The sequence below is a fragment of the Xenopus laevis genome, chromosome 8S (assembly GCF_017654675.1).
Source record: "Xenopus laevis strain J_2021 chromosome 8S, Xenopus_laevis_v10.1, whole genome shotgun sequence".
NCBI lineage: Eukaryota > Metazoa > Chordata > Amphibia > Anura > Pipidae > Xenopus > Xenopus laevis.
The window spans coordinates 88,330,195-88,353,310 of NC_054386.1; the positions used below are offsets into that span (position 1 = coordinate 88,330,195).

Here is a 23,116-nt window from a genome sequence, read left to right on the forward strand (position 1 = left end):
TACGAAAATGTGCTGTGTGTTTTGCATTTTCTGCGTTGCACATGGCTGCCTCAAGCGCGGTTATTTAGAACTCTTGTTAGACTGGTGGCATCTCTGGTAATAATTTTAAAGAAATGGAAAGTCCAGTCATTGTAATGGAACATACATTTATATTCACTTAGGGGCAGATTTACTAAAGGGCGAAGTGACTAACGCTGGCGACGATTCGCCAGAATTACCGATTTTCGGCACTTTGCAGATTTACTAACGGGCGCAGGTGTAACTTCACTAGCGAAAGAGACAGACGCTAGCACTCTCATTCGCACTCTATTGCCAGGCGAATTTTAGCTCTGGTGAATGAACGTTACGCTGCAAATTCACTAAGATGCAGATTTTACAGAACGTAACCTCTTTCGGCAGACTTGCCTTCGCCAGCTCAGACCACGCGAAGTGCATTGGAGTGCATAGAACTTCCTCAATCTTCTGTTACTTACGTCATATTTTTAGTGGAAAAAGTTTCACTGTCCCAAAAAACGCTGGCGTCTTTTCCTTTTTTCAGAGTGATAGCCTGCAAAAGTTCTTAATTTTTTTTGGGTAACCGGGTTCATACATTTTCTAACATATGGAACATTAACTATACAGTGGGCTCATGTGTAGGGCAATATAACAACTCTATTTTATTAAGGTTCCCTGGACTTATGTAATGTAATGTATTTGCTGCAACATATAAGTCCATTCAATTTCCCGGCATATGCAAATTAACCTGAGCGAAGACCTCTAACGAAGTTGCGCTAGGCATAATTGAACGCTAGCGCATCTTCGCTTTGATTGCCGAAGTAACGCTAGTGAAAATTTGCCAGCGTTTGGCGCCCTGGACGCATCTTTGCATACTAGTAAATTTGTGTTATCTGAGCGAATTTTCACCTGGTGAAGTGTAGCGATGGGTTCGAAGCCGTTGCTGGCGAATTTTCGCCGCTTAGTAAATTTACCCCTTAGAGTCTTGAAGCTGTCAAGAGATTTAGAGGCAGAGAAAACCCAGATTGGTTATAATAGTTTTTCAAATTCAGAGCAGATGTTTCTTCCAAAATCCTGCCTGTTCTTTGAAAGCTGTTTTTTATTAGTTCTCCTTCCCTGAATCTCAGCGAAAAGCATTACAGGGAGACAATGATAGTACGATACATTAAATTTACAACTCAACAGTTTATTGTTGTTTTCTTTGCTTTTATGTGCCAATGGCCACATTATGGTACAGTCTATAGAACACAAATGGGGCTAACTGCCCTATGAGACACTCAATAAATATTGATATACATAGTATATGCAAATACAAAAGAAAATACTTTTTTTAGTCCAAGAAAATATCGAAACAACGAAATGTACAACTGCATCAGCAGTTTAAAGATGTTGTTGAGCTGCACCACTGGGAATAGCCGTTAAGTTTGTGTAGAGTTAAACATAATTTCCTGCATTTCATTCTGCCCGTCGTATGTCTATCCAATGGAAGCCATGTTTTTCCCACGACTTCTGTCTCTTCTGGAATGTTTTCAGTGACCAACAAGTTGGCCTTAGTCAAAAAGTTTCTGAGCTGCTTATAACTGCTCTCGTATCACTGGTGTTGGGTCGATATGCTTTGTCATTTCTCTGACCTGCAAGGAATGTAAAGGATAACCTGGTTAATTTTTAAACCTAATAGTTTTCATGCATGAGAATTTTAGTATACCTTCTCTCTTAGGCTTTTGTAACACAGGGAGGATAGTAGCTGCTCCTTGTCGCTAGAAATTAATATGGCTATTTCTTACAAGAAAGTGCCTCGCATTGGCCTCCTTATAGAAGAGAATGGAAGCTATTTCTGAGCTGCTCCAAGTGCATTTCCTGTGCCATTTATGCACAGATATGGGATCCGTTATCCCGAAACCCATTATCCAGAAATCCATTGTCCAGAAGGTTCCAAATTACAAGAAGGACATCTCACATAGACTTCATCTTAAAGGGGTTGTTCATCTTCCAAACACTTTTTTGAGTTAATTTTTTGTCACATTGTTGACCAGAAAGAAGTCATTTTTCAATTGCTTTCTATTTTTAATTTTTTTTACAATTTTTCCAAAACTGAAGTTAATGTTCCTGTCTGGTGTATCAAGTGTTGGAAGGGGAACAATCCCTTTAATTGAATAAAAATGTTTTCAAAATGTCTATGACGATTCTCATTTATCCAGGTCAGTATGTAGTAGAATTAAGTCCAAGGCAACTGGACATTTAGAGGTTTTCTTGGAAACGTTAGACCACTCATCCGTCTGGCTTCTTCAGTTCTACTGAAATGGTAGGGAATTACCCTGCATTTAAACCCTCGAGGGTAGTAAAGTCACAGACATCCAATCACAATGGTTCCATTGATCTTCAGTATTGTGTTGGCTGAAACTCACAGATGTGAGATGTCAAGGGTTTAAATGCCGGGGAATTCCCTACCACTTCAGTTGAACTTAAAGGAGAATTCAATCCTAAAGTTAAAAAACCCCTACCCTACAGAGACCCACCTCCCCCCAGCCTAAGTGTTACCCCGGGCAAATGCCCCTAACGTTTTACTTACCTCTCGTAGCAGATTCAGGCATCGGAGTTCACAGGTGCCATCTTCAGGCGTTTCGGTAATCTTTGTAATGAGACCGGCGCTTCGGCAAATTTCGCGAGTTTCGGCGCTTGCGCAGTTGTCGCTGAACAGAAAATTGCGCATGCGCCGCCATACCAGTCTCATATCGAAGATTTCCAAAGAGAAGACGTTGGCGCCCGTGAACTTCGATGCCTGAATTTGCACGAGGGGTAAGTAAAACGTTAGGGGCATTTGCCTGGAGTACCACTTAGGCTGAGTTTTAACAAGATCCAATTTGTGGAAAGACCCCTTATCCGGGAAATCCCAGGTCCTAAGTATTCTGGATAATAGGTCCCATACCTGTACTGACTGCAGGTATATATTATATCAGGGTTACTATATTGAATGTATTATAAGAGGAAATAATGTATCCTCTATTGTTAAATATATGAATATTCTTATCATGGGGTATTATCATATTATCATGGGGTACAGTGCTTTTTATAATACACAGCTGAATCATGGCACAATAATTACACGACTACCCTGAAAATGGTTGCTGTGGCTTACTGCATTAAGGCAAATTTGCCCAATTAAATTAAAATTGGTCCTACTTGGTTTTAGAAAACATAAAATGAAAGCAAAGTGCTAGTATTTAGTTATATGCATCAGTCTGTATCAGGAGTCAAAACCAGCAGAGCAGACATTGTACAGAGCCAGACAGATGCATCTTTCCATAGCAGCCTTTAAAGGAACAGTAACACCAAACAATGAAAGTGTGGAATGTGAATATTATGTACGTCGACCTGCACTGGTAAAATTGGTGTGTTTGCTCCAGAAACTCTACTATAGTTTATATAAACAAGCTGCTGTGTAGCCATGGGGGCAGCCATTTAAGCACAGGATACACAGTAGATAACAGATAAGTACTACTATAGTTTATATAAACAAGCTGATGTGTAGCCATGGGGCAGCCATTCAAGCACAGGATACACAGTAGATAACACAAGTACTACTATAGTTTATATAAACAAGCTGCTGTGTAGCCATGGAGGCAGCCATTCAAGCACAAGATACACAGTAGATAACAGATAAGTACTACTATAGTTTATATAAACAAGCTGCTGTGTAGCCATGGGGGCAGCCATTCAAGCACAGGATACACAGTAGATAACAGATAAGTACTACTATAGTTTATATAAACAAGCTGATGTGTAGCCATGGGGACAGCCATTCAAGCACAGGATACACCGTACATAACAGATAAGTTCTGAAGAATCCCATTGTATCCTACAGAGCTTATATGTTATCTGCTGTGTTTCCTGTGCCTTTTCAGCCTTGAATTCCCCTATGGCTAAACAACAACTTGTTTATATGAACTAGAGTTGAGTTTCTCAAGCAAACACACCAGTTTTTCCATTGCTGGACAACACTACATTATATTGTCATTCCTTTAAAACACATTCATTTTTGGTGTTACTGTTCCTTTCAATTAAAATTATAAATAAATGTGTAATGAATATATATTGCAAAGGTGCTTGGAAGTATATTACAGTTTTTAGGATGACAGCCCCTTGGTGCTTGTGGCTTATTACCTCCAGATTTAGTATTCTACTTGCCGTGAGTCCTTGCCTGCGGCAGTCATGTATGTGTCAGTCTCTCAGTTTTATGTCCGGGCAGACACTGCTGTGACTGGATACCAAAATTCCTTGCATTATTGTCATTCTGTGGTCGAGAACTGGAGCCTAGGCTTTCAAATATTCTTTTTAGCTTCCACCAACTTTCCCGTAGAGCTCTCCTGTAGTTCCTATAGAAGGAATCCGAAAGCATTCTCAGTTAACAGTGGCTATTTTGCATGGTACGACCCAGATTCACAGCTGACGTTTCTACTTGAGGTTTTGTTTTGATGGATAACAAAGCGTGTGACCATATCCCAAAATGGCTAATTAGTAAATTCTCACCTTTGAGCCAGGGAATTGATCCAGGGATTTAATGTTGACGTCAGCACCACTAGCCAAATGGAAACCATTTTTGCAATCGCTGGAACATTGGGAGTGTAAAATGTTTCATAGAAGCTGATTGTAAGTGATGGTATCCAGCACACCAGCAAATAAACTGGAACGAGATGGAAAAAAACATTAGAAATGCTACGTTTAACTGGCATCATGTTAGCAATGTATCTCTTGGTGTTGGTAATAACCAGTAGAATACTGCCATTCACTAAGATAAATAAACCCAATTGGCTGGTTTTGCTTCCAATAATTATTAGTTATATCTTCGTTTTACAAGTTACTGTTTTATTATTATAGAGGAAAAGAAAATCCTTTTTAAAAATGGGAAATGTCCTTTCCATAGGGCCCAACGATGGGATCCTAATAATGGCTAACGGGTGGTCTGATCGCGAGACCGCATTTACGAACAGATGAGGCCGCGATCCGACGGGATTTTTAGTCCCGTCCGATCGACATCTGCCCGACTTTCAGCCAGATATCGATCAGAGAAGCCCGTCGGAGGGCCCCATATATGGGCCAATAAGCTGCTGACTCGGTCTGTCGCCACCTTAATTTCAGTATACTGAAGCTTATATAAAATTTTCATTTTCACGATAGTTCCCCTTTAACTGAAAGGTAGACAACCCCTTTAAGGATAACAATTCCCCGGTTTTGAAATGCTGGTGGCTAATAGGAAAATAAAGTTACAGAACACAATGGATTCTTTTTTAAGTGACCATTGACCTTTAAAACGAACTATTGTTTTATGAAAAAAAAAAAAAAAAACTGTAGAAAATCTATCATCCATTGTACAAATAAATGACCCTCATGCTTCAATAAATGCCTACTGTTTTCTCTAAAGAGTCCCCATGTTAATCATTTTAACATTATGGGAATGTTTACACTTTCTATTAAAGTCAGGATTTTTTTTAATATTTGTATTGGACGCTTTGGTTAAAAGTTTCCATTGTGACTATTTATGTAACATGTCAGAAACATTAACTGTTTTTGATACAAAACAATTCTGGGAGTTTATTTTTAACTATCCTAGTAAGCGTGTCCTAGTTGGCTAGAGGTCTGACCAACTGGACCCGTGAAGGATGGCACATGGGGAATTTAGACCTTTGCTGCCACCCAGTAGATAATAGTTGTGGGGAAAAACTCCATTCTCCATCACCTCTAATGTTATTTAATGAAAGGCACCATACTGGACACAGATTGGGCACTAACAGAAACACATTTGGTGCCTTGGTCCACATATCACTACAGTAGAACCCCCCTATTTACGTTTTTCAGGGGACCATAAAAAATGGTGTCAAATCCAGAAAAATGTCAAATCAGAGAAATGTATTATGCATAATAATAAAACTTATCAGGGGATGTAAAATTTAGATTCCACTGTATATGCGTGTCAGATGGGGCTCTGAGCTGTCCTTCTAATTGTATAAAGACTAGTAAATGATACCCTCTGGTTTTAATTAAAATAATTGAATAAAATTATGAAAACCATAGCATTTTAGAGGCACATTTATTAAGGGTCGAATTTCGAATTCACGTGAGTTTTTTTAAACTCACATGAATTCGTGTTTACTTGAAATTCGAATATTCGATTGCTTTTTTAAAAAAATCGAATATGTAAAACTCGGACTAATTTTACAGACTTGAAAACTCAAATTCGACCAAACTCAATTTGAGTTTTTACTCAAAAAAAAACTCGTCAGGAAGGCTACAAACAACTAATTGGTCACTGCACCTCTCCCATTGACTTATACTGTAATTCGGCAGGTTTTAGGTCGTGAATAGTCTAATTCGAATTCTTAAAGGGCCAGAGTATGATAAATCTCGAAAATCAAATTCAGATTTTTTTAAAAAAAACTTGAATCGAGTTTGGATAATTCCCTAGTCGAATTTGACAGTTTTGACCATAAAAGAAATTTGAAAATTCTAATTTTCAATTCGACCCTTAATAAATTTTTCCCTTAGAGCCACATTTATCAAAGGTCGAATTTCGAGTTCATGTGAGTTTTTAAAAACTCCCATAAACTCCCATGAACTTGTAATTTATTTAAAAAAAAAAAAAGTCAAATTTTCAAAGCTCGGGTGAATAGGATCGACCCGAAAACTTGAATAGAATTTGATCAGAGTTTTAAAAAATCAATTCAAGTTTTTTCTCCGAATGTCAGGAAGGCTGCAAACAACTCCAGATTGATCCCAGGACATCTTCCATTGACTAAAACAGCAATTCGGCAGGTTTTATTTGGTAAATAGTCGAATTTGAGTTCTTAAAGGGCCAGTGTATGATAAATCTTGAAAATCTAATCTTTTAAAAAAAAACTTGAATCAAGTTTGGATAATTCCCTAGTCAAATTTGACAGTTTTGGCCATTAAAAAAAATTTGAGAATTCGACCTGTAATAAATCTGCCCCTTTGTGTGCTTGCATTAATAAATAATGTATGTGTGTCAAGCTAAAATGGATTAATGTGTACTTGTCCTTGTGTTAATAGCACAGCAACATAGTATACCCAATCACTGAAGGTGAGTGTGTAAATATGTTTGTAAATGCGTAAATAAAACCTGGAATTTACAGTTTAGCTGTTTGCAAAAACTTACATGCAGAGACAATGAGGACAAGTGTATTCCTAAAGTAAGAGCGAATAGGTACATAATAGCAGTGTTGATCGTTGCATACAAAGGTCCCCCTTTTTGCTTGATATCTGGCGATGTGAATGATAGAGAGATACAGAATGCTTATCCCCGTTATTGGGACAAGAACTCCCACGCTCAGGAACAATACGCTGTATGCTGTGGTTGAAGAGCCAAATGCTGGGAGGCACATATAGACATCTTTACTGTAGCAATATGCTCCAAAGCCCATGAATGGAAGGGCAGCCACAGCAATGGCATAAATCCACAAGATTGCCAGAATAAACATGATCCGCTTCTTAGTAATTAGCTGGGCATATCTCAATGGGAAGGCAATCTCTGCAAACTTGTCAATGGTAGCCCACACCAAGGAGTTCAAGGAAGCCAACTTGAGTAAGACAAACAGGAATCCCAGCAGCTGACACGCAGTGCCTCCTTCCGAAAAAATACCTCCTTGGAACAGGCAGTTGTAGATCGCAACCGGAACAACACACATCCCGAAAATCAGGTCACAGATACTGAGGTTTAGCGTAAGAGCCCACGTGTCCGTGCGTAGCTTCAGATGAGACGCAAATAATACCAAAAGTAGAGCATTGGCTCCTACTGTGCCAATGCTTGTAGTGATCATAACTGTGATGAAGAGTGAGAGAACAGCATGCATCTTCTGCCCACACTCTGGACTAGCCGATTATATTGCGGGGTTTGTGTTCATTGCTTTGCGTTAGCATCCCGTCTCCAATGTGTTGATCTGCAGCAAATGAACTAGTCCATTAATAGATGATCAGGAGGACCTGTAAGGCACGCATCCCTTTCTGCTGGCAGATTACTATGTTGTCCATGTAGAAATATACAGCAATCACCTAAAATGGATAAAACTCGTTAATAGTAAACCTTATTTATTCTTCTTCAGCAAAGTGGATATAATACAAATGTTCTGTATCATCAGTAAGACTTATGTATCAAGTGGTGATTGTACCTGTATCTTTACATTGGAACACCTGCATTATTTTCAGTAAAAATCAGTTAATCGGTTAGACAGAGAATGTAGGTAGGTGTGTTTATTCCGTTATGATGTAGGGTTTCGGGGGGACACTTCCCATTCTTACCACAAAAAATTACAACATAATGAAATTAACATGCAGGGTTTCCATCTTGTAACAGATGTAACTGCTTGGTTGCATTGCTATTGTTTATCTTCATTCAGGTTTTTGAAGCAGGTGGCCAATACCTCCCACTAGTGATGTGTGGGTCAAAAAAAACTCGAACCCTTACCCGGCTTCCGCTCTCCATTTATAGATCTGCCCTGCCGATGATGTCACGCGCCTATAAAACCAGAAGTCGGAAACCAGCAATGTAATGTTGCAGGCAGAGTAGGTAGCAGTGTTCAACCCGCAAATGGCATAGCGAAATCGCCCCCCAAACCCACCTGACCCCCAGGTATTGGGTCGGCCCTCACATTAATACTTCCCACGACCGTGAACTGATTAAGCTGTAAGGGCAGGGTGTTCTGACAGTGTTTTGTTCCAGTGTATTGATTACCTCTTATATGTCTGAAGTGATTGATAGCATTCTGCCATAAGATGAAAAATCCTTGATTATTACAGAAGTGAGATTTACAGTGCAGCTGCAATACAAATTCTGGTTGGCTGAACAATGCAGTTATACAGGTACATTGCTTTTGTAACTACCCCTTTATGTTCTCTTCTTCCTTCCACCTCATTTATTTGACAAATTGTCAAAAACTGTACGTTTCATTAGAAATATATATTAAAAGTTTAAACCTGTCCATATAGTACTATTTATTATCTTAGTAGTATTTGCATTTTTTTAATTCATTCTCCACAACCTGTGGTCAGAGCACCCTCTCATGAAATTAGTACATATATAGGAAAATAGCAATGTAATTATCATTCAGTTATAGTTTCAAGAATATCAAGAACAGCAAATACATTTTCACCCTAAATCACCACCTAACTAACCTTGAAGCTAGGTTTTCAGGTGTATTTATGAGCGAAAATGGTAGTTTTTCCCAATTTCCGCCCTAACTAGCTTTAAGCACCTCATGGGGTGGCCATCCCCACAGTTTGGGGAACCACTACCTAAAGACATACTACAGCACACTATATGAGCAGAGCATCTGGACACATTTTTAAACCAAAGTGAGATTCACTGCTAAGTTTTAACCTGTCTCTCAAAGCGATGCTATTCATTTGTGAGTTTTTTTGGGTGATCAGAGGCAAACAAACCTAACCTCACCATGTGGAATGCCAATTATCATCTGGAGTGGTGTAGGACACCAACATATCACCATCTGGCACATGGCATGAGAGCACTATCTGTCTGGATGCTGTCTTCCATGATTTGGGCCCCAATTCCAATGAAAAAAACAATCCTTTAGGATCAAAAGTATAATGGCAAACGCCATCATTCTGTTCTTCTTACTTAGTGGCAACAGTTTGTGGGAAGACTTTTTCTTGCTTCAGCCCAATAATGCCTTTATGCTCAAAGCATGGTCTGTATAGGTTTGCTGAGATGGGAGTGAAAGAACTTGTCTGACCCTCAACCCAACTGAACACCTGTGAGATGAATTGGAAGGTTGACTGCCAGTCGGGCCTAACGCCCAATATTACCGCCTAACCTCACTAATGCTCTTTTGATTGAATTGAATCAAATCCCACCAACAATGTTCCAACATCTAGTGGAAAGTCTGCTATGGAAGGGCTGTCATAGCAGCAAAGGAAGTCTACATCATTTTGACCACACAGTCACAGCACCATAGTGAGCAACAACAGCTACTCTGGATAATGCTTATATAATTTCTCTTGTGTCTTCAAATAAAAAAAATGTCTTCAAATTTTATAGGACCAGTAACACTAAAAATGAAGATTTATTACAGAAACAGGGGAAAGACCTTCAACTGGAATATCATTAAATATTATATCGTGGGTCATTCCCTTGCTCTTTATTTGAATCCCTATTTCTCTCCTGTTCATGTAAAAATTATCCTTTTAAGGGAAGGTTTTTTTGTTTGTTTTTTACGGTTCTGTTGTATTCAGTGGAGCCTATCCATAAACAAAAATTCTACTGCTAGAAAAACTACAGGCATTTTTAAATACTAATATTAGACTTTCTAGAAATGGATGAAAGCATACACTAATATATAGCTTATTTATATGCAGGTGTTAATTTTACTCCAAAAAGTTCATATTAAAGGAAAACTTTACCCCCCAAACAATGTAGGTCACAGGGAGTCAGATAGTTATGTAAAAGCATTGGGCAAATACTTTATGGCAAAATTATAAGAAGCATGCAAAGTCAATTTTATGGTAGATGTCAGTATCTCTTTAAGCCTACTAGAAAATCATGTAAACATTAAATAAACCCAATAAGCTGGTTTCGTTTTCCAATTAGGATTAATTGTATATTAGTTTGGATCAATTACAAGGTACCATTTTATTATTACAGAGAAAAAGGATTATAATGGAGTCTATGGAAGATGGCCTTTCCATAATTTGAGCTTTCTGGATAGCAGGTTTCCTGATAACGGATCCCATACTTTCTCTGTGTGGATTTGGGCACAATTTTCAGCAACCAATAAATAAAGATCTACACCACAGGGAAAAAAGTTTCATGTTCTTCAAAACCCCCCTCCTCTATTTTGGAGTTACACCAAAAAAGACTTTTTAACGGGGATTACCACCCCATACTTTTTTTAATATAATGAAAGTCTAAGCAATGTTTCAGTATACATTTTAAATGGCTCTAAAGTTTAATCTTATATACAATTGCTATTGAAAGCAGTATCTGGCTCTCCCTTTCTGGTCTCTCGGTTTGACTTTTAAGACAGAAGTCTTTTCTCCAGTTGTTAATCAGCTACATTGATGCAGGTGTCTGAACGGCACAGATACTGCTTTCTATATTTACAAATCACTTTAAAAAAAAACAGTGAAAATGTTTAGCAAACGTATATTGGTAAGCTGCTTAGAATGACATTTTCTTTAACTAAGCAAAAACAGTTTTTGGGTGGAGAACGCCCTTTAAGTACAGAAGTGAGACGCTGCAGTTCAAACACAGTAAACTTACCGAATCGGTGGTATTCTTGGCAGAAAGAGAAGAATGAATTGGGAATCTGTTCTGAAAGGAGCAGCTGAAGATTCCACAGTTGCAGGAGACTGAGGCTGCCTGTGCTTGAATGGCCAGTTGTATAGCGACTGTCTATGGATCAGTAATCATATGACATGCAGCATCCTGTTATATCCAGCGTCTGCCAGCTGACTGATACACACAAGTGTGCAAACCCTAGAGACACAACCCAAACAAACTATTCCTTCACTTAACTCCCAGCATTTTGTTACTCTGGATCTCGGACACAAAAGGGCTGAACATTAGGCAGCGGAACAGCACGGGCGCGAGACTGCTGTCCTCTTACCTCATGTTTTATTACACTGATTATTATCTAAGTCTTTCAGCTTTATTGAAGCGCTCTTAATTAGTGCAATTATAACAAGGAGACAACTTGGTACAATGCTCAAAGTAATCACTGTGGGGTGGAAATCTACAATAACCAATTCAGTGGGAACTGGGAGGGTTCTGTGGGTGTCAGGTTGGGTTATTTTTAGATGTTTTTAGCTAAAAAAGAATCCAGTGCAATAAAACACTTAGACTTTTTCATTATTTAGTATGTTACAGAACTTGGCAATTTTTTAAAAAAAATTCTATAGATTTTGAACTGTTTGCCTGGGGAGGTCAACGCTCTGAGATTACAATTTATTCCACTTCATATTCCAGTCTCTCATTTCGAACCACTGCATGGTTGGTAAGGTAACATTTATTACCAGAGTCAAGTATTAGTTTTGGGGGAAAACCAACCAATCTTAGGCATTGTTCAGTTTAAACGTTTGACGTTTAAAATCAAATTTTCCAGCTTAGAATGTAGCTTGGCCTTCCTAATAGGAATAGAAGCCCTGCTATTTTATATCTTATCCTGGACTAAGGGCAGAGACACATGCTCAGATTCGGGGAGAATTAGTCTCCCGGCGATAAATCGCCTCTTCTTCGGGGCGACTGTTCTCCCCAAACTGCCTCCCGCTGGTAGAATCTAAATCGCTGGCACTTGGATCGCTTCGTTTTACAAAGTTGCCCGAAGTTTCCGTGTGAGGCAACTTTGGACGACTTCGGAAATGAAGCGATCCGAGTGCCATCCCGCCAGCGATTTACATTCTAGCCAGTGGAAGGCAGATTGGGAAGAAGAGGGGATTTGTTGCTGGGCTCCCCAAATCTGAGCGTGTGTCTCTGCCCTTAAACTGACCATAGACATGCAGATTTTACCTCTCTATCCAATGAAGGATCGGACGTCACAATCTTCCCGCCATAGCACTAACCATTCGGATTAAATACAGTAGTGAATGAACAAATCATATGATGTTCTGGCCATGAAATGACAGATAGCAATCGTACAAAAGTTATGTCCGACAAATAGCAGTGACATTCACCCATTGATATCATCAGGCAATACATGCAGAGAAATTATCGTTAGCCGACAGAAATCTTTTAATCTGTCTGATCAGCTAAACGACCAATCGCCATGGTACCAAAGATATTGGGGCAATCCACACATGGTCCAAAAATTGCACGAAACTTTGATTCGTACCACTTTTTCTTTGCATCTATGGCCAGCTTAAGTCACTCTTCTTGGTCTCCCCTCAGTAGTCCCAACCAGGCTAGAAACATGAGTATGTATCTGCTATAATTGATGCAATTTCGTATCGATACAGCAACCAATCAGTGATAGTTTTCATAAGTAAATGGTTGGTTGGTAGGTCTTCTGCACTGCCACAGAGTTGCACCTATGTTAGCTAATGAGTGGTCAAAAATGTTCAGTGCAAGAAGAAGAATTTAAAGAAAGAACTAAACAGTATAAACAAATGTGGCTAAAAATATTTTATTTTTTATAGAAGGCACTTAATGCAGCAACCTAGCCTTCTAAAATTGTCACAGGAACTCCGCATAATTTGTTAGGAGTGTAATTAACGTGAACGTGCTCAGTGTGCTTTCGGGTCTGATCAAAAGGGGACTTCAGACAAATTTGCTCTTAGCACATTTTAATGTGCTTTGTTTAGATAAACTAAGCTTATCAGCAGAAAAGGAGATGGTGAGCTACACAGATAACAGATCTTCTATGCTACAGGGCAGTGGTTACCTTGCACTGGTCTGGAAGCCAAAAACATTAAGTGCAGCATTTCTGCTAAGCATTATTTATCCTTTAAAAAGTACTCAACAAACTGGTTAATAATTGTTTATGAAGAACCATTGGTAGGGTTGCCACCTTTATTAAAAAAATTTACCGGCCAGTGGGGGGCGGGTACCAAAAGGGGGCGGTCCGTGATGCTAAAAAGGGGCGGAGCTACGCGATGTTACGCAGAGGGGGCAGAGCAACATCGCACAGCGCTGGAAAAAAGGTAAGTTCTTTGCGATCTTTGCGAATTGGGGGCAGGCCAGGGGCTTTATTAAAGGGTATTACAAATTACCGGCAATTGCATTGCCGGTAAATTTGTAATACCAGCCCCGGCAGGTGTTTTACCGGCTAAGCCTGTAAAATACCCGCCGGGTGGCAACTTTACCCATTGGTAAAAGAAGAACTATATCCAGTTATTTCGACCACTTTTAGCTCCTTTTCATATAGTAATTACACCTTGTCAGTATCCTGATCAATGTGTGCTTTCCACTGGCTTTGCCTTTGTTGGCACATCTCTTGCAAGAGGGCCTCATATTAGGGATGCACTGAATTCATGATTCAGTTTGGGATTCTGCAAAGATTCTGCCTTTTTCAGCAGGATTCAGATTCGGTTGAATCCTTGTGCCTGGCTGAATGGAATCCGAATCCTAATTTGCATATGCAAATTGAGGGCAGGGTTTGAAATCACATGTCTTTTCACCACAATACAAGGAAGTACAAAATTTTTTCCACTTTTTCCTTTCCCGCTCCTTATTTGCATATGCAAAATTTGCATATTCGGATTTGGTTCGGTATTTGGTAAAATCTTCCACAAAGGATTCGGGGATTTGGCCGAATCCAAAATAATTAATTTGGTGCATCCTTTCCTTATATACAACAGCTGTCTTGCACAGACACAGGCTGTGACATGCAAAGGTAAAAATGTGGATGCCAATGGGCATTCAATAAACTGTCCAGTGCTGCCCAGAAAAACAAAGTGCTGCACTGGCTCTAACAGTGACCATGATCTAACACCAGCTTGAAAATACTTATATAATGTGCTTGTTTTCAGTCTCTAATAGGAGTGATCCCCCAACCAGTAGCTCGTGAGCAACATGTTGCTCTCCAACCCCTTGGATGTTGCTCCCAGGGGCCTCAAAGCAGGTGCATATTTTTGAATCCCAGGCTTGTAGGCAAGTTTTGGTGCATAAAAACCATGTGCACTGCCAAGTATAGCCTCAATGTAGGTTGACAATCCACATAGGGGCTACCAAATGGCCAATCACAGCCCTTATTTGGCACCTCAGGAACATTTTTCATGCTTGTGCTACTCTCCAACTACTTTTACTTCTAAATGTTCTAAAGGTTGGGGATCCCTGGTTTAGGCTACTATTGTAGGACTCCTTTCTGAAAGATCTCCTCGATTCTCAAGAGGGCCATGTAGTTAAAGCATCAGTATACCCTATTTTATGAATACATTACAGGAAAACTGTTAACTTTGTTAGACAAATTGTTATAAGGAATGGCTGAATTCTTGCTTAGCTTCACCGAGGAAGTCTGTTTCTTGGATTTTCAAGAATGTTTCTTATTCAATAGGGTAATGTAGGTATTAGCTTTATATGTGAGGTTTTGGGTTTCTTGCATTTCTGCAAGCACTTATAAGATCCACGTTGCATAGGATCTATTAATACTTTATCCATGCATGGTTGATGGAAATTAATGAGCCTGGTCACGTTTGCAAAGCACTGGATCATAAAAGCCACACTGATAAAGCTTGTTCTTCCTGCTACATTATTGCTGTAACAATCCCATGTGGCTATAGAATGTACAATGAATCTTGTATGTGGTCATTTACTGAGCACATGCCATAATTAATGTTTTCTTTCCTTTAATTGTTAGCACAATGCTCCAATCCCCCAGGGTGGCCGTGGAGCAATCCAGTTTGTCACGCAGTATCAGCACTCCAGCGGCCAGAGAAGGATCCGTGTTACTACAATCGCGAGAAAGTAAGAATATGGCAGCTTTTATCTGATACTAGAATTAATTGCATTTTAATAATGGAGTAGATCCCTGTACACAAGAAAAGGTTCCGTGTTTTATAGCACATAATAAAAGCTCATGCCAGGTGGTTCAAATGTAGGGGGTTAGGTGGGTGAGAAAGCCAATCCACACACTTTGGATAAAAATCGCTGTCCAGCTTTATTGAAAAAATTAAAACAACAGACAGGCATCTTTAGCAGTTGTACTCCTACCCTATGACATGTAGAATCACCTGACGCGTTTCATGCCCCCTTCTGGCACTTCATCAGATGCTGGACAGTGATTTTTATCCAAAGTGTGTGGATTGGCTTTCTCACCCACCTAACCCCCTACATATGATGTCCACTGGATTGGAGACCAGTAAGAGGGAGCCAGCACACTATTAGGACTGGACACAACGAATGAGTGGCCGCGGTGTGGACCTGTGAGTTTCCTCTCTCTCTCTACATCCCCAGGTGGTTCAAATGACCAAATATCTGGTTGGATTGGGTTATTTTATAGAATGGTGCCTGCAACATTGAGAAGGTTAAACATCTATACCTCTTACTGACATAACTGGTGCTAAGCAGTTTGCCCCTGACATATTGCAGGTTGTGACTTGCCCAGTCTCACGGAGCCCTCTCACTGGAGTCATCATTAGCACATTTTTTTCATGAGCTCATTTGATGGGATGAACTATTTTCAAGTTTGTTCATAGAATGTGCATCATTTTGGACACTAGGGATGAGAGTAATTGAGATTAAGGGGCAGATTTATCAAGAGTCGATTTGAAAATTCAAATTCGATTTTTTTTTTATGGTCAAAACTGTCAAATTAGAGTAGGGAGTTATTTAAATTTGATTTGGGTTTTTTTAAAAAAAAAAATTCCATTTTCAAGATTTATCAAGATTTTATCAATGTGATAGTGACACATTCCTATAAAAATAGGAACGTGTTGGTATCAGTGAAAAGAAGCTGAGGAAGATGATTTAACAGTGTCGGAGGGTCGCATTTACGAAGGTTTGCCAGGCTGGGGGCGCCTTTAGAGGGCTTTTAGCTGCTTATATTTTTCATGCAGCTCCTTTTCACTGATACCAACTGTCACTTTAAGAACTCAAATTTGACTATTCGCCCCTAAAACCTGCCAGAGTGCTGTTTAAGTCAATGGGAGAGGTCCAGGGATCATTTTGGAGTTGTTTGCAGCCTTCCTGACATTTGAGTTTTTTTCAGAGGAAATACTCGAATCAAGTTTTTAAAATTCAAATTCGATTAGACTTCGATTCCAGTTTTCGGGTCGATTCCATTCATCTGAGTTTAAAAAATTAGATTTTATTAATAAACTTCGATTGGTCGAATTACAATTTATGGGAGTTTAGGGGAGTTTTTAAAAGCTCACATGAATTCGAAATTCAACTCTTGATGTGCCTCTAAGTAATGAAAGCTAAAATATGTCCCTTTTGTAAGTAAACAATGAATTGACCTTGTATGTCCATGCACTTTATCTTGGCATAGGTTGTTAGGTATAGGTCCCTTTATGTGCCTTCATAACTGTGTTTTTGTGAGTAGAAGTAGCCACTCGCCTAATGCAAATAAAGTGACCACTGTCATGCTCATCTTCTGTGTAAGGGAAATAACACCAGGAGATAAACAGGAACAAAATGTATTTGCACTATTGAAAAATCTGCACCATTTCTGTAAAGCATAATAGTTTTTTTTAAATATATATATTTTTAAAAATAAATAACAGTTGGGTCTGCATGGTGTGGCCAAATCAGCAATGATCTGCTCATCTACTCATTTGTACAGCAACATGCAGATGTAGTTAGGAAGTGTAGGGCATGGCTGGTATAGTATGTCAAGATAGTGAGAATCTGGCAACATTTTATGTTAACATCGGGAGCCTTATTAATCACATATTTTATTATTTAAATAAAAAAATTCAGGCCTAACTAGAATCCACAATTGGACCTTATTTATTATTAAAAAAGCACGATTTAATCGGATTGGGGATAAACTTGATGAAATCGTGCAAAAGCTGGAATGGTGCGTTTTTTTGGAGTTTTTTTTCCAAAATCGCTCGATTCTTTTGCCTGAAAAGTTTTAAATAGTTGGATTTTGCGGGCTCACTTCAGCACAGACCACAGAAAGTTCAAATAGGATAGGGACCTCTTCCATTGACTTATATACAACCTCGGCAGGTCTTATATACAACCTCGGATTCTGACTATTTCCATCCTCGGGCTATAATAAATCTCAAAAAAAGCCAAGTTTTTTTTATCCACTAAAAATTCTGATTTTATAGTAAAAAAAAAATTGAATTTTTTCGAGTTTTTGGCATTCTGACTTTCATAAATAACCCCCTTTATGTACGGTAACATTTTATTGTTTTTCAAACAATAAGGGGCACATTTACTAATGGTCGAATATCTACGGTTAATTAACCCTCGATATTCGACCCTCGAAGTTAAATCCTTCGACTTCGAATATCGAAGTCGAAGGATTTAGCGCAATTCGTTCGATCGAACAATTAAATCCTTTGAATCAAACGATTCGAAGGATTTTAATCCATCGATCAAACGATTTTCCTTAGATTCCAAATTGACCTTCCCCATAGGCTAACATTGATGCTCGGTAGGTTTTAGGTGGCGAAGTAGGTGGTCGAAGTATTTTTTAAAGAGACAGTACTTCGACTATCGAATGATCGAATAGTCGAACGATTTTTAGTTCGAATCGTTCGAGTCGAAGTAGCCAATTTGATGGTCGAAGTAGCCAAAAAAATACTTCGAAATTCAAAGTATTTTTTATTCTAATCCTTCCCTCGAGCTAAGTAAATGTGCCCCTAAGGGTCTTGCAAAGTCTATTTTGCCCCGTGCCCCACAACTAGTAACAATTAACCCAACACACCTCAAAATATATCAGTGTCCATTTTCCAGTTAAAATCCACCGGAAGTGGTGCTTGGCATTTCCTAGAATAAAACATGGAACACAAACTTGTGTGTAGATGCACCCAGATGGAGCAACATCTGTTTATAAGACATTATATTGTAGCATTTCCCTACTGTTAGTGCAGTAATCTTCTTGAGGACATCAGGGTGAAGTCTGAAGTCTAGAAAATTTAGAATTTCTCACTTAATGTCAGTATTTTTAACAAATACTCTACCACCTCAAGTATTGTACTACCATGTTACATGTATTAACAATGAGGGGGAAGCACATAGTGTGGTGCTAAAATAAACAACACATTTCTTATTACCATTGTTTTAAAAAGTACCCAGGAACGTGCTTTCATGGAGTTTTGTGTTAGGCTGTATATACTGATAGATCCCTGTGTGCTTTTTAAACCTTGAGATAAGTCAACATTTTTGGCTTGTAAATTGTAGTATGAATAATACTTTTCAATAAAAAATTAAGAAGTATTCAGAGAAATAAAGTTGCAGAACCCTAAGGAACGCTAGGTTTGTGCTACTGCCACATTACAACAAATATCTGTGGTACCACTCAACAAATAAATATTAAATCAAAAATACAAAATTATGATAGAAATAATGAAGGAGAATACACTCACAGTTCACCTCAGTCCCAAGGTGCAAAGTCCAAAAACACTGTATCCAAAAAGGATGTGAGGATCTCCAAAATTAAAGAAACAAATGTTTCTCTATGAGCCTATGAGTAAGTGCCCCAATAGGCACGAAACGCGTTAGGTCTTATGTCCTAATACATTTTTCTACTTTTTACATTTGTTTCTTTATTTTTGGAGATCCTCACATCCTTTTTGGATACAGTGTTTTTGAACCCTAAGGAACCCCCTCAAAAAACTGACTTTCCATTTATTAGAAGTGTTGACCTGTTGAGCCTTAGGGCTTAGGGTTCCCACAGCTTTGCATACATTTATGATGGAGTTTTGGTTTCCCTGCTCTCCTCATTTGTAGAACTAAACTTTGTATGGCACATTAGTGACTGACCGATGCAATAGTGGCACACAATGTCAGGGTTAATTAGAGAAATTAAATACTTTTAATGAAAATAAATAAAGGTGCTTTATAGGAGCCAGGCTTACGTTGGGGATGGTTAGAGGTTTTTGGCTACAGTGAAAAGACACGTCTTGAGGGATCCTCTGGAAGCAGCCTGACATATTGGAAGTAAAATATATTGAGCTTAGAACAAAATCGCATGGAGTTGGGTGTGACTAATTTAGGTCATAAATCAGTGAAAAACAACATGTATGTTAAACTAATGTGTGTAATATCCCAGATATTGAGAGTGCCATTGAAAGCACAGCAGCTGAAATCAAAATCATATTATCTGGGACGGAAAGGAAAATATTTTAGCGAAAATGGCTTTTTGAAGCAAGATATTGTAGTAAGTGGCTGGTTGCTGTGGATAAATTGGCTCTTTGTGATGAAATATACATATTGCTAAGAGGGAAACCAAATACCACTGTGAATGCTGCCGTTAAACGTGAGCTATTAAAGCTTAAATGCTCAATTTCCTCCTGCCTACAGTGCAAACCACAAAGCCTTCCTAATGGCATTAGCCCTTATGCTTGGAGCTAAAGGAACACAAATGCTAAAGTAGTGGTAACACTTTAATTAAAACCCACATGTATCTGCAGTGTTGTAAGTGCTCGGATAAAATCAATATTTTATTAGTGTGCTGGGTGATATTACTCTGGGCAATGCCTGTATATCTGACCTGTATCTTATTCTAAGTTCCTATCCTAGATGTAGACTCACAACCTTGATAATTAGAGAGCTTTGTGTTTAGGTCCCAGGAACTAGGGGTCGGTAGAACAGGGAACGTGCCTTGGACAAAATGGTGGGGGGACACTAGGACCCTAGGCACGATATGGACTGAACTTGAATTGCCACCTCATTTACATTTGCACATTTGTTTTTTTTACTACATCTCTCAACATCCACGGGCAACCTTCTGCCTAGGATGAAGCAAACATCAAGGGGCAGATTTATTAAGGGTCAAATTGAAAATTCTAATTTTCTATTTTTTTTTATGGTCAAAACTGTCGAATTCGTCGGGAATTATCCGAACTCGATATGAGTTTTTTTAAAAAAATGGTAGGGATGCACCGAATCCACTTTTTTGGATTCGGCCGAACCCCCGAATCCTTCGTGAAAGATTCGGCCAGATACCGAACCAAATCCAAACTCTAATTTGCATATGCAAATTAGGGGTGGGAAGGGGAAAACATTTTTTACTTCCTTGTTTTGTGACAAAAAGTCACGCAATTTCTCTCCTGCGCCTAATTTGCATGTACAAATTAGGATTCAGTTCGGCTGGGTAGAAGGATTCGGCCGAATCCGAATCCTGCTGAAAAAGGCTGAATCCTGGATTCGGTGCATCCCTTAAAAATGTATGTTTTTAGCCTTACTGACATTCGAGTTTTTTTCAGAGAAAAAATAGAATCGAGTTTGGTCAAATTCGATTCGAGATTTTGGGTCATTTAAAATTGTTTGATACATTTCGGCAAGTTGAATTTCGAATTCATTGAATTAAGGGAGTTTACTCACATGAATCCGAAATTCGGCCCTTGATAAATGTGCCTCCCAGCATTTCTAATGCCTCATTAAACTGGCCATAGATGCAAAGATTTGATCCTACGAATCTCCGTTTCCTACAATTTTCGGGCCGTTCAGACCATCGGACAGGTTCAAAAATTTCTGTCGGCTACCGATAATATCTCTGCATGTATTGCCGATCTGACCATATCAGAGGGAGACTGTCAACAGTTTTTGTCGGACATAACTTTCGTACGATTGCTGTCAGGGGCTGGAGTCACAGTTTTTTTTTTTACTGGGTGGCCCTGGCACCAATGTTTTTTTTAAAAAAAAATTCTTTGGGGTCACAGTTTTTTTTTTTACTTGTAAGGGGGGCCCTGGCACCAATGTTTTTTTTTTTAACTTATAGGGGGGCCCTGGTCACCAATTATTTTTTTTAACATGTAGGGGGCCCTGACCACCAATTTTTAAGAAAAAACTTTTATGGGGGGCCCTGGCACCACAGTTTTTTTTAACTTATAAGGGGGCCCTGACCATCAATAGTTTTTTATAACTTGTGTGTGGTGTTACCTTTTTTTAGCGCTGATGTCTGTGTGGTCTTTTTACTGTGGTGTGGATTGGGCGGGTTCTGGGGTGGGGCTTGTGGGGCCCCCGAAATTTTGTTGTACGGGGCCCCGTGATTTCTAATGGCAGCCCTGGTGGCAGGTCGGGAGCTGACATCAAACCATTGTTCGTCTGATAGGAAGGTAAATCTGCATGTCTATGTCCAGCTTAACTATCAAGGGAAACACAAGGCACCCAGAGTTGAACTAAAATCCCATGGATCTCGTTCTTCCTACCAGTAAATAATACCTGATGCTTGATTGCTGTGAATTAGTAGCCCAGTGGCAAACTTTAAATCATTTGATTCAAAAAAAAAGTTTCAAACAGAAAAAAAGGATGGGGCAGATTTCTTATCACATAGGAAATAGAAAGGTGCCCTAAGAAAGCTGAATTTATACTTGCTATGTCTATGATAAAATGTACAACTCCACAGATTTATATTCATTTAAATACACCTATGTCTCTGATTTTATTTATTCTTTCAGCTGGGCTGATGCTCAGACTCAGATACAGAACATTGCAGCTTCATTTGATCAAGAGGCAGCTGCTATTCTTATGGCCAGGCTTGCTGTGTACAGGGCAGAGACAGAGGAAGGTCCTGATGTCTTACGATGGCTGGACAGACAGCTCATTCGATTGGTAAGATATACGTTTTGTGATTGGTAAAACAAGAAGTGTGTATGAGGTTCGACTCTCACGGAATAGACAATTACCCCAACACTCTCTAGTAGGGTTGCCACCTTTTCTGGAAAAAAAAAACGGCCTTCCTATATATTTATCTTTTTTCCCTATTAATAACATTGGGATCACTGGCCTTCCTATATATTTATCTTTATTCCCTATTAATATCATTGGGATCACTGACCTTCCTATATATTTATCTTTATTCCCTATTAATAACATTGGGATCATTTCACTGACCTTCCTATATATTTATCTTTATTCCCTATTAATATCATTGGGATCACTGACCTTCCTATATATTTATCTTTATTCCCTATTAATAACATTGGGATCACTGACCTTCCTATATATTTATCTTTATTCCCTATTAATAACATTGGGATCACTGGCCTTCCTATATATTTATCTTTATTCCCTATTAATATCATTGGAATCACTGACCTTCCTATATATTTATCTTTATTCCCTATTAATAACATTGGGATCACTGGCCTTCCTATATATTTATCTTTATTCCCTATTAATATCATTGGAATCACTGACCTTCCTATATATTTATCTTTATTCCCTATTAATAACATTGGGATCACTGGCCTTCCTATATATTTATCTTTATTCCCTATTAATATCATTGGAATCACTGACCTTCCTATATATTTATCTTTATTCCCTATTAATAACATTGGGATCACTGGCCTTCCTATATATTTATCTTTATTCCCTATTAATAACATTGGGATCACTGACCTTCCTATATATTTATCTTTATTCCCTATTAATAACATTGGGATCACTGACCTTCCTATATATTTATCTTTATTCCCTATTAATAACATTGGGATCATATCACTGACCTTCCTATATATTTATCTTTTTTCCCTATTAATA

At 38.7% G+C, this 23,116-nt stretch overlaps 3 protein-coding genes across 3 annotated transcripts in view; 1 reads left to right on the top strand and 2 right to left on the bottom strand.

Moving 5' to 3' along the window:
- The window catches only part of LOC108700312, a 782,191-nt gene that overhangs the window by 745,922 nt on the left and 13,153 nt on the right, over positions 1-23,116 (bottom strand). The window lies entirely within an intron of this gene.
- LOC108700309 (protein transport protein Sec23A) overlaps positions 1-23,116 on the top strand; it is a 71,512-nt gene that overhangs the window by 22,772 nt on the left and 25,624 nt on the right. The window contains exons 13-14 of the mRNA XM_018233395.2: positions 15,309-15,415; positions 22,030-22,183. Of these exons, the coding sequence (XP_018088884.1) occupies positions 15,309-15,415; positions 22,030-22,183 (261 nt within the window). The remainder of the gene's footprint in view (positions 1-15,308; positions 15,416-22,029; positions 22,184-23,116) is intronic.
- On the bottom strand, positions 1,320-11,607 carry LOC108700311 (rhodopsin, GQ-coupled). Its single transcript, XM_018233398.2, has 5 exons — positions 11,279-11,607; positions 7,163-8,055; positions 4,522-4,675; positions 4,156-4,367; positions 1,320-1,625 (listed from the first exon to the last, which is right to left on the bottom strand). Exons 2-4 carry the CDS (start codon positions 7,854-7,856, stop codon positions 4,202-4,204), a joined length of 1,014 nt encoding a protein of 337 aa, XP_018088887.1. The 5' UTR covers positions 7,857-8,055; positions 11,279-11,607; the 3' UTR covers positions 1,320-1,625; positions 4,156-4,201.

Bases quoted from the DNA above. Each gene is read 5' to 3' on its own strand.
- LOC108700311 (XM_018233398.2), bottom strand. From the start codon at position 7,856: ATGCATGCTGTTCTCTCACTCTTCATCACAGTTATGATCACTACAAGC. The intron at 4,676-7,162 runs GTAAGTTTTTGC...ATCTCGTTCCAG, and splicing joins TGTCCTCATTGTCTCTGCAT to TTTATTTGCTGGTGTGCTGG. The intron at 4,368-4,521 runs GTGAGAATTTAC...TTCCTTCTATAG, and splicing joins ATCAATTCCCTGGCTCAAAG to GAACTACAGGAGAGCTCTAC.